Source organism: Parasteatoda tepidariorum, chromosome 4, assembly GCF_043381705.1.
Source record: "Parasteatoda tepidariorum isolate YZ-2023 chromosome 4, CAS_Ptep_4.0, whole genome shotgun sequence".
NCBI classification, from domain to species: Eukaryota; Metazoa; Arthropoda; class Arachnida; order Araneae; family Theridiidae; genus Parasteatoda; species Parasteatoda tepidariorum.
The window spans coordinates 90,129,462-90,147,186 of record NC_092207.1 but is presented as its reverse complement, the minus strand read 5'-3'; the positions used below and the strand labels follow the sequence as shown (position 1 = coordinate 90,147,186).

At 27.2% G+C, this 17,725-nt stretch overlaps 2 protein-coding genes and 1 long non-coding RNA gene across 3 annotated transcripts in view; 1 reads left to right on the top strand and 2 right to left on the bottom strand.

Annotated features, from left to right (window-relative positions):
* Positions 1 to 17,725, bottom strand: part of LOC107442126 (dynein light chain roadblock) — a 601,383-nt gene that overhangs the window by 117,496 nt on the left and 466,162 nt on the right. The window lies entirely within an intron of this gene.
* Positions 120 to 1,930, top strand: LOC107457149 (protoporphyrinogen oxidase). The gene has a single exon (XM_016075230.4). It carries the CDS (start codon positions 315 to 317, stop codon positions 1,737 to 1,739), a length of 1,425 nt encoding a protein of 474 aa, XP_015930716.2. The 5' UTR covers positions 120 to 314; the 3' UTR covers positions 1,740 to 1,930.
* On the bottom strand, positions 10,741 to 16,328 carry LOC107457148 (uncharacterized). Its single transcript, XR_011636656.1, has 2 exons — positions 15,495 to 16,328; positions 10,741 to 11,259 (listed from the first exon to the last, which is right to left on the bottom strand). It is a non-coding gene; the product is annotated as an uncharacterized lncRNA (long non-coding RNA).

Here is a 17,725-nt window from a genome sequence, read left to right as displayed (position 1 = left end):
TTTTAGAATTTAATTTTTCTAATTCAAATAACCGAATTTTTAAAATTTACGAACGTTTTTGGCGTAGCACTGTTTCGCCTATTTCTTGAACAGGATTTCACCTAAGCGTTTGGAAAACTAAATCTTTGATACAAAACCGTAACTGTTTTAAAAAAAAGTAAATAAATAACCGGCTCATATTTCGTCGCTAATGTCGGGGCAGTATATATTATTTTTAAATATATATGCTGAGTACCTGATTAAGAGGGAAATATTAAGAATTGTAAACTAATCGCACTGAAGTTTCTCAGAAGTTTAATTTCTAATCTTAAATTATGGCAGCAATTGGCATAATTGGGGGAGGCATTAGTGGATTATCTTGTGCTCATTATTTAAAATTTCTCGGCGGATCAAAAATCAAATACATTTTCCTTTTAGAAAAAGGTCCTAAATTTGGTGGTTGGATCCAAACCACAAGATTTCCGGACAATGCTGTATTTGACCATGGACCACGGACGCTTCGTGCTGGTAGTAAAGCAGGATTTAATGCTTTAACATTAGCAGAGGAACTTGGATTGTCTTCTAGAATTTTAGCTATTGATAGAACTCATACAACAGCTAGAACTAATTACATTCTGAAACAAAATGAGCTTCACCCATTGCCGAGAGATTTTTTCTCAATTTTGAAAACAAGACATCCCTTTAATAGACCTCTCATTTCTTATTTATTTAAAGATCTTCTCACTAAAAGCTCGAAATTAGAAGATGAGACAGTGTTCTCTTTCGTGGATCGAAGATTTGGACGTGATATTGCAGAGAATCTTATTGATCCTTTGTGTCGTGGTATAAGCGCAGGTGATGCCCGAGAATTGAGTGTTAGATCTATGTTCCCGTATTTGTATGAAATGGAAAATAAATATGGTTCCGTTGTAAAAGGGGTGCTAAAGGATAGAGAAAATGCTGCAGCAGCTTTCATGCATAGCCAGTTAGTTCAGAAAGCTCGCTCTGAATTGTGGAAAATGTGGACATTTAAAACAGGAATGTCTGAATTTATTGATGGATTGGCATGTTCCATTGAAGAGAGAGGGTGCGATTTATTGTTCAATACTAATTGCTCATCGATAGATTTTATTGGAAACAAAGCAAAAATCAATGTGGAAAATGAAATTATCGAAGTCGATCACATATTTTCTGCTATTCCGTCATATGAACTATCCAAGTTACTTCCTAATAATCAATCTTTAGCAAATGTATTAGCTAAAATCCCATCAGTAGATGTTGCTGTTGTTTACCTTGAGTATGAAAATCAGTTAATTAAACAACAAGGATTTGGTTTCTTATCTCCTTCATCAGAAAATTCTAAAGTCATGGGTATTGTTTTTGACTCTTGTTGTTTCCCACAAATGAATGGTACAGCAAAGACTCGTATTACTTGCATGATGGGTGGGAAATGGTTTAGTGACATTTTTGGAGATGTAGACACTGTTTCTGAGGACACAATTTTGCAAGCTGCTATCAAAGGTGCTGAAATGCACTTAAAAATCAGTGAACAACCAGTACGGCATAAAGTAGTAATCCAGAAAAAATGCATACCGCAATATATTTTTGGTCATCACAAAGTTTTAGAGAAGATAGATGAAGAGATAACAAAGAATAATCTGTGTCTTTCGTTAATAGGAGCTTCTTATAAAGGTGCTGGTGTGCCAGATTGTATTTACAACACCAAGCTTTCAGTTGAACAGTTTTTAAAGACATTATAAATAGAGAATAACCTCTCCTGTAAAATATATACATATGCATATATATCGATAAAACTGTTAACATTTATACATTTTTTATTGAAATTTATTGGGAATATAGTTTTAGAAACAATATTAACGTAGAATGGTTGCAATTAAAAAGAAAATTTGTTGGATTTTGATACCTAATAAATACTTGTTTTCTATTAAAATTTTTTTTTTTAATATAGTATTGTATCATATATTTATACTTAGGGGTTTATATATGTATTCAAGGGTTTAATGTATATAGAGGCTTTTTTCATATTTTTAATGTATAGTAATTAGAAGTTATTTTTGCAAAAATTTTATCAAGATTATTTGAGTTATAAATTGCTACATTCATGTTTGTTTTAATTATCTATATTTTTAATTCTATCTATAATTATAAATTAATTTTAAAAAAAATAATTTAAATTATTTTTTTAAAAATTATTTTTGTTAATAATTTAAAAAAAAAATGAGAAGAAACTATGAAAGAAAAATCTTTTTATGGATGTTAGTTTCTTTCTAAGTAATGTGTTACTGTTACCTAGTAGTATAATTTAAAACTGATATTTTACAGATCTCCCGTTTTTTTGCCAAAAAGTCAAAATTATAATTAATTTATTTTTTAGTAATTTACTACTCTGAGAAGATTTTAAATCCTAACTTTAAAATTAAACAAATGGTATAAGATCTATTTACTTGTCTCTAGAGGTGAATTAGAAAATAAATTCAAATTTAGAGTAGTACTTAAGAAATCCAAATTATTAATGACTAAAGTTTAAATATTTCATTAGTTGAGACACAGTAAAGATTTGGCAATATTTCTGTTAGATTTTCTTACAAATTAGAGTTTTGCTTTTAATACCATTTGAACACATATTAATATTAGCCTTAAGATTATTTTCTTACAGCATTGCCCACTGAACAGTGTAGATAAAAATAATTCCAGCAATTTATTAGGGTAGCACAACATTAACAATGTGAGTTTTTTTACCACCTTGAAAAATAAAAAATATTTTTGTTTTTGCCATTTCCATAAAAATTTTTTCTTTTCTAAAAAAAAAGGAATATATTTTTGACAGTATTGCAACCAGGAACATGTACATTCATTGTTATGGATTGTATATAGGTTATGAGAATTTTAAAAACTAACCTTCTAAATATTTTTGACATCTATGATGACATGACAAAATTTTTGACATTACTGATGAATTAATAGAAATATTTACCAAACTTTTTCTCAAAATAAAACATTTGCAAAAAGAAGTTGTTCTAGAAAAGTTGAAATTTTCTTTGGTAAGCCTAAGTGCTGTGAATAGCTGACGTATTATATATATTGCTAATTTCTTTTCAATATATTTTGTTGGAGATCTTTATTTATTTTATTATAGTAGTATTTATTACCTATATAATTATTAGTATTTCATTAAATGAAGGAGTTCAGTTGATTTTTTTCTTCATCCCCATGGCACAATCGCAGCAACATTGTTGCAGAACGTTACAGAGTTCTTGCAGAAAGATCTTCTTATGAAAAGTAAAAAAAAAAACCTTCATTTATTTTTTGACAGAAATTTACCTATTATATTTGAATCATGCATTTCGATAATCAATTTTGACGCACTCAATATATGCTGATAGTATCGTAAATTGATGTATTGCTTCGATTGTATTTTCGTCAGTTATTTATTTTCATGTGGATTTTAAATACCCCGATAAACATGAAAAATTCGATTTGTGTATTTACTTTTTAAGGCAATAATTCTGTCTAATTTTATCAGTTATTGCTATTGATTTCTCCATAGATTTTAAATCCGATATTTTTTGTACAATATTATTTTTATACAACAGCCTAATCAAGAAACGAAACACGCATTTGAGGTGCCCGATTCTCGTGATTTTGTCGATCTTTTTTTTCACCAAGTACTACTACGGATTTAATGATTTTAAATTTTTTTCCTTTATTGTGATGATTAGTTACAAAAGGCAAAGGAAATAATTTCTGCGTCCCCTCCCCTCCCAACAAACTCAAAAATGTTACCTATAATATTAGAATAAAAATTACATGTTCAATTAAAAAAAAATTATACATAGTTTTTTTTTGTAAACACAGCACTTTTGTTATTTTAAATTAATAACATGCATGTTTATTATTATTAAAAGTATCTTGCAGAAAGATATTAGTGCTAGAGAGTTTTGTCGCAGATAGCTCGAAAAAATTCTGCCAAAGGATTCTTCATAAATATAGTCCGAGATTTGGTTGCAATTTTACGTTTTAAAAAAAGTTGATGCAAGTTATGGTAAATAGTAGGAAATTAATTTAAACGTTGAAAATATTTGCCTTAAAACAGATCTTACTTTCATTGGTGTAAATAGTATTCTGTAAGAAGATCAATTTCATAAGTTTTTAATCGTGCGAAACTTACCTCTCCCCTTATTCTGCTAAAAATTAAAGTTGTACAGTTAAAAGTCTATATCATATTATTAATTCCATGATCACTTGTTCATGTACCTAAATGTATTAGTTGATCATGCCAGTGTTCTCCCTAAGCGTTTTTAGAAGGGCGGCCTGTCCCTTGATCCCTGTAAATGTGCCCTCCTTGTAGAAATAAGCCACCATCCCTTAAAATTAGTGCCTTTTTATTTTATTTTTTCAGGAAAAAGTTGTAGTCTTAACCACCTGATTTAATGGAAAGTTCACTTCTGATTTATTTAGTTACTGATAATTATTTAACTTTAATTTTATTTTCATTTTAGTAAGATTTTTCTTATGCTGTGTAGGTATAATACAGTTAAAATTCGCATGATATTCGGCTCCAGGAATAATCCCAACCCTTATTTGGTGAGTTTTTTAGTGATTTTAAATTTTACTATTATTTTTCTAAATAAATACCTTTTATTTAAAAGCACACCTTCAAATGTTTATTTTCTCATAGTTTTTATTTTAAAATATAAAAAAAGTATTAAAATTGTTTATCAGTTAATCCTTTTTTTTAATTTTACTTTTTTAAAAGAAAATTTATACACAGAGATTGTCTTTTTGCCTGCTATTAATTATTTTTCAAAAGGTTCATATTTTTCTGTTATTTTAATAATGAGTGGCGGCGCTAGAAAATTGGTCACTCCCATCCAGATAGTAGGACAGATTTAGCATTAATATTGAAAATTCAAATTTTTGTTGAATTTGTTATGTTTTTGTTTCTCTAAAATTTATTGATAAAAGTGTAACTGCTTCGAGCTATGTTTAATTTATTTAGTATATCTTCATCAGTTTCTCCTTTGTTGTTAATTAAACTTCCATGATACGTAAAACTGCTTACCTCCTCTAGTTCATTATTTTCTAAGAATGTGCCATTTGTTTAGGATTAATAATAATAAACCACAATTACAAGTCAAGTTATAAATAATAAACCACTATTTATTAGTAAATGAACATGGGCTATAATATTTGCCAAGTTTTTAAAATTTTTTCTTTGGTTTAAACTGAGCAAAACCTAGTTTTTTTTTACCATGATCTGGTAAAAATTTGACCATGCAAACAATTGGAGTTTCATGTTATTGTCAACTTGGAGGCTATGCCAATTGCTGTAAAATAACTAGTTACCATAAAGTGCCATTTTTTATAGGAAAAAAAAAACTATTAATATGAGTATGTATATATAAGTTTTCAAAATTGTTTTATAATTCTGTCTANCTGAATTCTATCAAAGAGTGTTTTTTTTTGTGTTATTTGCATTTTCTTAAACTCTCATTATTTAATTACTGAATTTCTCTTTTAATTATTGAAATCTGTAGACCTTTCATTGTAACTGAATAGTTATATATTTTGAGATGAAATTTGAGCTCAAAATAAAATGGGTATTTTCCCTTTTGAATTACTGAAACTAAATAGATATTTCTTTTTAGAAAGTTAACACCATTATATTTTAAAAAATAAGAAAGTTAAAATTTACTTTGTAAAATTCTGGAACAGATACTATTCATTGGCATAAATGATAAATGCAATATATATGAAAACAACAGAGTCCATAAAACAATTTTGTGGACTCTTATAATCAATCATATGCAGGTTTTTTAAAATCCTAGCAATAGTGAATGTATGTATAATTGTAGTACTCCTAGTATGCTATTAATGGTTTTATGGATCCTGAAAATTATCTTTATATTGTTATCAAACTGATTAATAATCATTTTAGCTGAGATAAACTGAGTGAAAAAAATAATTTTAGCTGAGACAAACTGAGCCAAAAAGAGATTTTAACTGAGACGAAATGCAATTTCTGGTGAGACAATTTGATATTTTGCGAGTAGCATCCCTGCTAGTATTTAGTGCACCTGTTAAATTTATTTTTTTTATTTAATTTAAAAAATTTAATTATGGTTAAATAGTTATTCAGGGATGAAACAATAATCTGTTATATTCTTAGTTAATTTTTTATTTGGAAGATAAATTTAAAAACTTTCAATTTGTTAGCAAGTGATACTAAAGGTGAAGATATCAGTTATTTGAACTTTTTTTGAATAAGTTTTTTTTTTTTTCATTACAAAGCACAGGTTGAAAAAACGCATTTTTTAGAAGATTGCATTAAAACACATAAAATAAAGAATGAAAATTTTGAATTACATGTATATATATATATATATATAAAACAAAAAAAAAATATCACTGAAGAAAAAAGCTAGAATTTTTAATTATATTTATAATTTGCATAACTTCTATACATAAACTAAATACTATTAAATCCCCTTTTAATGTTAGGGAAAAGTTTTTTCTGAATTTGATCAAATCTTTGATGTTGTGAAACTTATTTAGAATGCTTCTAAAGGAAATTATTACAATCGGTAGAATTACAATAACTATGCAAAAATGTTTCTTTTAAAATTTTGGAAAAGTTTTCATAATTACTATCAAGTATAATTTAACTTGAAAATTATAATACTATTAATAGTGAAAGAAAATTATAACACTTTAGATATACATAGTTTGAATGACATTTCTTTTATAAATTTTTATTTCTTTAATTTGACACTAATAAGATATTAAACTTTTTTTATAGTCTTTTATAAGTTAAAAAACAAACTATTATTTATGTAGGAAGAAAAGATTTACAATGCGCGGTTCGAAATAGATATTAAAAAAAAATTTTTTTTTTAAAAAAGGCAATTAAAATAAATAGTAATTCATTTATTTTACATCACCACATTTATTTTACACCACTTTCTTTGCTTTATGTTGCATTTTGTTTTGTTATGCAAAAACTACGAGAATTAAAATTATGAAGCTATGCAAAAAAATGTACTAGGAGTTTGATGAAATAAGAACATTTAAGATTCGATTTTTAGTTTGAGAATTTTGTAGTATGAAAAAAAAACTTTTATTGCCCTCTACTAAAATGCAACTACAACTTTGATATGGTTAAAGTATTAAAAAATGTTTGAACAAATAATTATAATAAATACATATTTTGAAAGTATCGACATTTGTAAGAAAAAAAACAAAACAGAAGAATGAGAAGCCACTATGGGAGGTAGGATAGTGGAGTGAGCAGGGGTAGGAACATTCTAGTATGCATAAAAAATATCTGTTCTCTTACCTTATTTTTAAGTTCAGCCAAAATCATAATTTTATTACTGAACTTTTGATGTGGAAATTATATTTAGTAATTTAATTTCATGAAATTCAAATATATGGTTATAAATATCCCAATAAATGCATATATTTATAACCATCCATTATATATACACATTTGTAATGACTTCTTTTAGAAAATTAATATAAGTTTCAATGAATAAACCAAGAGTAAATTAATAATAAAAAAAGAAATGATGAAAGTTTCAATATGAAATTATAAAATATAACCAACCATATATTTAAGTCTTCCGGCTCAAAAATCCTGAAAATTTCCTGAGTAAAATCATTAATGATGCATTTAAAAAAATTAATGGCTTTATAAATTTAAATCATTGATATTTTCACAACATGTAATTCTAAAATTATGTGCAGCATAATTTAAATTAATAATTTTGTATAAGTTTACTTTTATCTCTAATCACATATATTCTCACAGAAAAAATATTTACAAATGAAAGAGATGCCAAGTATAAATTCTAGTTCTCATATTTTTAAATAAAATATACAAGAATTTTTATACATAAATGTAATCGGCGATTTCTTTGAAACTTCTGGACCTTGGATTTTCGGAAACTTCCGGATCGCGGATAGCGAAAAATCCGGGCTTTTTCCGGAGCACAATCATTTCTGCCTAATAGAACAATTTATTTAAATGAGTTTTTGCATTAGTTTGTTTACTTTGGAAACCACAGCCCTTCAAAGAATTAATACATTTTTATGAACTACTTACAAGTATAGTGTCTTATGTAAAAGTAATGAAGACAATTAAATTTTCAAGAGATTTTAAATATACAAATTGCAATTATTAATTTCCAGGAATGATTAAAATATTATCAAGATTTATATTCAATTTTATTACTGAAATTTTGATGTGTAAATAATATTTAGTTACTTAAATTAAATTAATTTAAACCTAATTAAATAAATGTTTATATATTTACAACAATTTATTAGACACATGACTTCTTTCAGGAAATTAATATCTTAAATTTTAATGAAGAAAATAAGATTAAATAATAAAAAATTAATGAAAACTTTATAAATAGGCTACCAAAAAGAACTTCGAAGCAAAACCATCTGGAGACTGAAAGAGGGGAGGACCACGGATCTGGTGGATCAACTGCCAAGAAAAAGATTTAAGAGTTCTCAAAGTTATAAACTGGAAAAGTCTATCCAAGACAAGAGCAGCTTGGAACTTAGAAGAAGGCCATGGCAAACCTTGGGGTGGCACGTCATTGATGAAGATTGGAAAACAAACATTCAATGAATAAATTAAGAGTAAATAATGAAAGTTTTATAATTTAATTATGATAACCAACCACATATTTCATAAATTTTTATGAACCACTTATTAGTATAGTATATTTTGTGAAAGTAATGAAGACAAATAAATTTTTCTGAGATTTCAAATATACAAAGTATGCTTATTGATTCCTAGATCAATCTAATAACTGATGAAAATATAATATGAAAAATATAATCAAAATTACATATCCTTATTGATATGTTTCAAAGTTACCTCTGCCTGATTAAATACACTTTTGTACTTGTCTGTAAAAGGTTGAGAAACACTTTTAAAGTCCTTGTTTGGGATACTCCAAAATTCTATTTTGGGCGTTTTTCTTATAACTAAATTCTTAAACCTTGGTCTTTAGAAATATTTTATTTATTTATTTTTTGGTTTCAGATATTAACCATACTCTTAACAAAAACTTCTTACAGATTTTTGCTTTCAAATTTGAATGCAAAAAGGAAGAAGGACGTCAAAGAGGATAAGAATGCTAGAAGAAAATATTCATAAAATTAAAAAATTGTATCTGAAACTTTTACAGTTGAGTATAGAAGACCATTACATCAGGTCTAGGTTACTTTGAAACATATTATAAGAAATGAGTATGTAATTCAAATATTTTTAGGAGTTAGTACATCAGTCATGGAACTTAATAGTCATATCTTCTACATAGAAAATTGTTCTCAACGTGGGAATTAGAGAAATTTATTTAAATATAAAATATTTTGTGCAAAAAATATTTAAAAAAAAAAAGGTTTAAAAATTAATAATTCTTAATAATTTATTTAAAATTGATTTGCACTGCAGTAATTCTAAATAAATTAAAATTTTTATTTAGAAAAAATACATTTCATTTGAAACGTAATTGTATTCAGTAGTTTTTCAAACTCATTTTAAGCCTTTTACTGGTCTATTTATATTCCAAGTAAACAATTTATTACTATGTTAATCCAATATAAAGAGTAAACGTCAAAAATAAGTACATTAAACTAGTTTCTTTTTTTAAAGACTCTAAAAGTTAATAATTATTTTCCATAAGGTTGCTAAAAATTTATAATAATAGTTGTAAATTTACACAGTAGGAATGTCGAGTTTTAATACTAACTTTATCACAACAAAGACATCGCCAGGAGAATTATAATGATATACCTAGTTACTCTGATCCTGAAGCCCCGAACTTTGCCATAATGATCATGCTTAGTGTTTAAATAAGTAATAAAGAAGAAACATGCAATTTTCTATTTAGTTGTAAAATTTTGAGTTGAAAACTGCAAAAAGATATTTTTTGCTGTACCCATTTTCGTAAATATGTATTTTTAGCTGTCGCCATTTTGAGGTGTGTCTATTTTCATAAAAACACATTTTCAGTTTTGCTCATTTACATTAACAGGAATTTTGAGCTTTATCCATTTTTGTTATGTTAACATACATTTCAAGTGATGTCCAGATGTAAAAACTCATCAATAATATACTAAAATCATATATTGTTCAGAAATTACTTATAAGTGAAAATTTTAGATATTAAAACAGAAAAAACATTAAAATGTAATGAAATTACTTTTGTACAGGGAAAAGTTCAAAACTTGTTATTATCTGATAATTAGGAAACTGAATTTATTGAGGTCCTTAAAGGGTAAATGATTTTTGTGTTCCTCCTCCATAAATGCTTGAGCACCCCTAATTTAAAGGATATTTAAAATTGTAACATATTTCAGAAAAAAAATTTTACTTTAAGTTACATGAAGTTTTTATCTCAAGGAAGAAGTTTAGAAGCTCCTTTGTCACATGAAATAACTATTTGTCAAACTATATGTATATTTTTTTACAGCTGTTGAGATTTTGTAACAGTTATTCATGACTGTTAGGTTAGGTTTTGGTCATCTTTAGCCTGAACCTTCTATGGATATTATGTGTAAAATGTTAATATAAAGAAAGATCTGTTTTGTAAAAATAAAATAAGTTGGGCTTTAATTTTTAAATATTTGAAAAGTATTTAAAGACTGCATTGATAGCACAAAAATTGCGTATTACTCATGAATTTTATATACGAGGACAAAAAAAACAAACAAATACAATTTTAAATATTAATGATATATTTAATGTTGTCTGAATACTCTACACCCAAAATTGTTTTATAAAATACAATTATAAAAATATAACATTTTCACATCAATAATTATCAAAATACAGTAATAAGATACAATAAGTATTTCTCAAATAGATTAACAAGAATGTGCATAAATGTGATTACACACACAAGAGGAATACAATGCGTAATACCAATGATATATCTTTTAATGCTAATTCAAATTTTAAACTAATATAAAACTACCCAAATTTATTTTCAAAGGATAAAATAGCAAAAATTAAGCACAGTAATAAAAATATCATTAATTCTCAAATAATAAAATGAGAATAAATGTGATTTCACAAATAACAATATGCAAAATCTTAAGAATGACAAAACTATTTACACTGAACAAAATGTTGCATATTATCTCCAAAATAAACACAGTTACAAACAGGTTTTATAGCAACCAGGCTGAAAGATCTACTCTATTTACAAAGGATCTATCTTTCTTGCTCTCCATATTCTAAAAGATAAAAGAAAAATATTAGTGAAAAAATAATTATCAAACATTATAAAAGTAAAATATATATTTTTAAAGCTACAAAAATTTTATATTTAAATGCATCATGAGATATGATGAGATTTAGAGAAAAAATTATAATATAAAGGTAAATCCTTATGTATAACTTTAACCCTTAAAGGAGGATGTTTTTGTATTTTGTACAAACTACAACTGCCAAGGTGCTAAAGGAATTCTAATCTTGAGAAAATTTTTACAAAAAATAGGTAAAGATTGTCCGAGAAAGATTATGAGTTATTTTCTTCTGTGATGTTTCTTATTTTCTAACGGGACATTGCCAGGAAGTCGCTGATATTTTTTTTGCACAGGTACAGATACAGAAATCTTTCCTTTAAAAATATTAAGCTCCTGAGCAAACTTTTACTGAAATTATCTTGTTATTTACTACTTTCCCATTGAATAACACTCGAAAAACTGGTTCCTGGATAAAGGCAGAGCCATGGAGAGGGTGAGATATTTGCCAAGTTTCATTCTGGCAACATACAGAATTTTTTTTTCTGATACACCCTTTTGTCATTGAATAAAATGAGATGAAATTGGTTCTTTAAATAAAAGATCCACAGATGAAAGGATATCTTGAGGTCTTGAAAACAATCAGTTGGTTAATAATTTTTTATTCTTATGGCTTTTTAATTTCCTTACATACCTAAATCAAATATCTTAATAGCACGTTTCTCTTTTAATTAAATTAAAATTCAATAATAATAATTTAACTACTTTCAGCTTTCTTCACAAATAAATGATAATAGAGAGATTTAACATCTTCGTGCAGGGCTGCAAATTACCCGGGTGGGTTTTATTGGGCTTTTCATGTTTTTATGGGCGGTTTTCAAAAGAGAGGGCAGGGATAAGTACAGTAGGAAACTATTATCCGGAACGATCGGGACCATCGCTATTCCGGATAACTGATTTTTCCGGTTTTCTGAATCGCTACAAAAAGCCGTTTTTTTTATTGTTAAACCCAACTAAAAAAAATTTTTTTTGGAAATAATCTTAAAAAGAAGAAAAAACGATGGAGTAATACACTAATGATTNTTTATGAGTGGGGATTTGGAGATAATCTTAAAAAGAAGAAAAAACAATGAAGTAATACACTAATGATTATTTCCAAAGTGATGGTAAGGTAAACATCTTTCAAAAAAGAAAGAAAAATCCTAAAATCTTACGAGGAAAAAATTTTTTTCTTAAAAAAACATAGCGGGGAAATTTATAGAATTTCATTCCGGTTTTCTGACTTCCCGATAACAGGTTCTGTACTGTACCTTATTTTAAAAAAGCTTATTTTAATATTAATAATTAAGTTTAATTTTATAAATTGACTTCATATAGATAATTAATACAAATAAATTGATGTGAAAGTCTGAAAAAAGTTTCTTCTGATATCACAATACAAAATGTTTTATGTACTCGCATACATCACACATTTGAAACTTATTTTAACACAGGTTTACTTTTTATTTATATTTTAATCTTAAAAAATGTTTGAGGAAATTTTTTTATTTTTCATAGAAAGCGAATCAATGGCACTGAATAATCAATGGCCATACAGTCAAATCTAGCCAGCAAGGTGACTCTCCATCTTCCAACACAATTAGTTTCTTCACTGTAGGTTAATTTTTTTTTGGCTAGACTAATTTTTTTTTGGCTCTTTAAAATAACAGAGGATGAAAAAAGAAATCAATCTTAGAAAAACCCACTTTAGGGTGGGTTTTACCGGGTTTTTCAGAGTGGCTTTTACCCAGTTAAACCCGGGCGGGTTTTATTGGGCAGGTGGGTTTTTTGCAACCCTGTCTTCATGTAACATCCAGTATGCTAGTATACAAACTCTTTAAAGAATCAAAACTGTTTTGTGCTAACAGCATAGGGCAGAACATACACGTATGAAAATGCAGGATGTTACATGACATTACTAAATCTCTCAATTTAATTTTAGTATACCCGAAGTCTTTCTATAAAAATCTTATTTTTTATCATTATTAAATGATTCTTTCAAGTACAAGGTATTTCAAAAATGTAAAGACAATTATAATTCAATAAAAACTGCTTTTAATTTTCGACTAAAAATGATAATAGAGAGATTTAGATTTTCTTGTAGCCTCTAACATGCTCATGCACATATATTTCACACAAATTGTGTAAATAGTTAAGATTGTTTTGTTGCAACTGCGCTGGACAGAATATACGCACATAGCCACTAAATATTAATTGCAGAAAATGCAATTATATTTAGATCACACACCCACCTAAAAGGTAGACTAATTGATTTTAAAATCAAACTTGAGTGACAAGTTCTTGGAAATTATTCTTAGGATTATTATTTTATGATAGATGACTTAATTGAAATAATGGCACAGTAAATTAGTTTTTTAACCTTACCTAGATAGATTTAAAAACAATATCATATAAAAATGATGATTTTTTAAAGTTCAATTTTTATTTTTTAACTCATGCTAATTTGTTCATAATTTCAAATTAATCAACTCAAAAAGAACACTTGGAGGTAAAAAAATAATCTGAAACTAAAGAAAACTGAGATTAAATTAATAGTAAAATCAAATTGTAGAGTAAAATATTATTCAAAATTCATTAATCAAAATTCAAATTCATAAATTCAAATTCATAATCAAATTCATAAATTCAAAATTCATTCATAAATTCATTAATCATAACTATGGCTAAATTTATACTGTTCTTAGCTCAAAATTTATATTGGTCTGGAAGAACTAAAATTAGGCATGGGCCACCATAAAATCGTAATCAATGGTCCTTCAGACCATCAATTGATGTATAGTATATGATTTGGTTGGTATGCTTTTGTTTTTCATTCTTCAGTTTCGTGTTTTGTTCTGTTTTACCATCACAAAAGAGCATATTTCATTATAATTGTGAATATAACACCTTTTTTATATTGTAGTTTTTCATTTAAAATGAATTTTGATTAAATAAGACGAAATATCTAATAGAAACATGTAAACAAACCAGTTAAAATGTGTACAGACAAGACATACTTTTTAATTATTGACCCTTCAGAGCAGTGACTAAATATTGCAAATTTCTACCCTTGTTACTGTGAATTTAATGTGTTTATCAAGAAGCATAATATTATAGAATGTGAAATGTAAAAGAAAAGAGAATATTTGTAATTAAAAGCAAGACTGTTTGTTGCCAGGAAAGCTATAAGACTGATAGTAAAATCAATTTCTTTCTAGCTTGTTTTTGCAAAGAACATATGTCCATGATTACCAAGACTTATTGACAATTCTGTTATTCTCCAAGGATCAGTCAAATTTTTAAAATCCAACTATTTCAAATTCGATTTCTCAAGAACTATTTGGCCGATTAGGGTCAAAATTTATATTTCGCCATTGTCTTCTTTGAAATGATGTAAGAAATTTTACAAGTCAAAAGTTTTTGCGTATATTATTAAATAAAATAATAAATTTTTATTAAGAGTTATATTTTGCATCCGTGGATAAACAAATTTTACAATTGTGAGTGAAATTTTTTCATATGGATTAAAAAGTTCTCCAGTTATGGCGAAATACGTAAAAAGTAAAATTAACATTAAGGTTTCCAAACTTTGGACCACTCTCCTGATCAAACTATTGGGGCCATATTTCCCAGTTTGCAGCTACTCCTTATATTTTAGTAGCCAGAAATCTGACCTGACCAGAAAAAGGTATGTGTATTCAGAGAAAGTATCTTTTGTGTCTGATTTCGTAACTTAAAATATTGTCAGCATTAATTAACTATCAGATTTGAGGTCACCTCTTTGAAATTTTAAGATTTAGTCGCAGATCATTAGATCAAGAGTTATTAGCAATATCAAGAGCAATAGAAAACGAACCCTGCTCTATCTGCTATTGCACATCATAATGCACTGCACATCATAATGTTTAATATATCTTTGTAGTCAAGATTCTTTATTTCTCCAGAAAACATGCTAGATATGGAATTGTTTTACTACCAGTTTTATATCTTTTTTGCTACACAAGCAGCCCTGCCAATAGAGAACTAATAGTTGGTATAATTTTTTTTCCACATTAAGTAACTGTACATAACATTTTATTTTACATAATATTTAGAGTGCAAAGATTTTTTTAAAAAAATATATATAATTAAACATGTATGGATGATATTCAAAAATAATTCAGAGCCTGATTCATGAATAAACTCACATTACTGCTTAGAGTGATGTGTATTTTGTAGTTTTCCAGAAAGATACTTATATCCTTGACTTGAAGAGCTACCTGGCATATTTAAATGCGTAGGAGCTTTGGAGCTCGTGGAAAATGGATCAGGTACATTACTTTGCATGACTGAATACAAGCTCACTGAACTGAAAGACTGATACATTTGTGCATGTTCTTCTTCACTTTGAGGTTTAGCTGGATTGACTTTATCTGCTTCGATAAAAGGATCATCTTCGCACAGATCTTGTTTGGCCTCTAAGACACAGTTCTGAAGAACTTCTTTAGCTCTATTTGGACAAAATTCGATGTCTTTAGCAGTATAATAAGAACCTTGAGATTCGCTTCCGACTGAATCTTTAGAACTTTTAGAATAATTGCAACTTGCAGGCAAATTGTTCGACGTAAGACATCGAATTGGTGAAAGGCGAGAATAAATATTTCTTAACATATTGAAAACGGGAAATAATTTAAACAATAACGATCACCATTAAGAGAAATCGAGTTACTACAGTTTAAATGTTTTTGTTTACGTTTCTAGATGAGAGGGAAAAAGTTGCGCATGCGCGATTATCAGGTTTTCGATTGGTGTGGCCGTTTTAGAGGAACAGCTGTGACAATATTTTTAACATATTTTTGGTTCAATATTCGAATTTGTGTTTCATGTTTGAATTGGCTTTTCATTTATTTGTTAAAGAAAAAAAATAAGAAATACGCCAGGGACATTTCTTGTTTTGAAACAAAATCTGGCAAATTGTGAGAAAAATAATTTCAGTTGGTTAAAATCATTGGCAAAAATTTATTAAACATTATTTCAAGCTCTTTAAAAGATGAAAAATCATTGTTGTAATTTATTGCAGCTTTCATGCAAAAGTCCTTGGATTACTATTTTAAGACGATTCATTTTAAACTATTAACTAACTTACTTATCTAAATTTTAATTAGTTATTAATTAAGAAAGCACATAATTTATTTTTCATGGTTTTAACTTTTTTTTGGTAATTTAGGAAAAAAAAAAACATTTCTTTGAAGGAAATATAACGTAAATATATAATAAAAATGCCACGAATAGCAGCTGCATCATGCATGATGATAAAATTTTGCAATTATCAATATAATTCATTTATTATAAATCTCACCAATAGAATAAAACTACATAATTACATTTGTTATATGATTCTTCAACTTTTTAAAATACAAGCATGTATTAAATTTGCATTGAGAAGAAAAATTAAGTTGTAAGATTTTTTTAAAAATAATTTTTTGATGAAATGACCAAAAAGAAATAAAGATTTCATTTTTATATTTACTGGTTTCGTGATATGCATCGCTTAAGTATCCTTTTTTATTTTTTTTATATATATATATATTTTTAACAGCAATAAAGAAAAGTATTCACTTAGAAATATGAAATTACGAATAAACAAACTAGAAAAAATTCCTTTGAAGTTATTGTATCATACATGATACATTTGACGTTAAAAGATTAAGAAAAAGAAGGGAAAGGCAACGAAATATTCTTATATTTTTATGAAATATTTTAATCTTAAAGACCTAAAACTTTATATTTAAAATTATGTGTTAAAAAATTTAATTTCGTTATAAAAAAGTAGAATTAGATATAATGATTTAGATGTCCCCTACGATACTGCTCGCTGACAGATGATACCGAATACCACCGAAGTGAGAATATATATATATATATATTTTCCTAATGCCCGCCTGTGTGAACATCCGTCAATTGAGGCATTTACAGGGCGATTTTGTTGACCTCTCTTTCAGGGGCACCATATTAGGTGGACCAACATCGCTCCCACACTGCGAGGACAGATAGTACAGTTGTTTTGTTCATTTACGTCGCACTAGAGTTGCACAATGGGCTATTGGCGACTGTCTGGGAAACATCCCAGGGGAGACAGATAGTACAGAGAAGGAAAAAACAGTCTCTTGCCACCTACACAGGCTGGTCGGCATATTTTTTTGAAGTAGGGGTAATATTCAGTTTTCTGGCTATGTTGCGTAGAATTCTTTAAAAATTTTAAAAATTTCATAAATGGTATTTGTTTAAATAAAAATATTGAATATTTGCTATACATTTTACATTCAGGTCGGTATTAAAAATTTTGAAATTTGCAAAAACAAAAAAAACAAAAAATATTACTTAGCACAAAAGAAAAAACGATATGCTGAAGGAAGAATATTTTTGAAATAGATTTTAT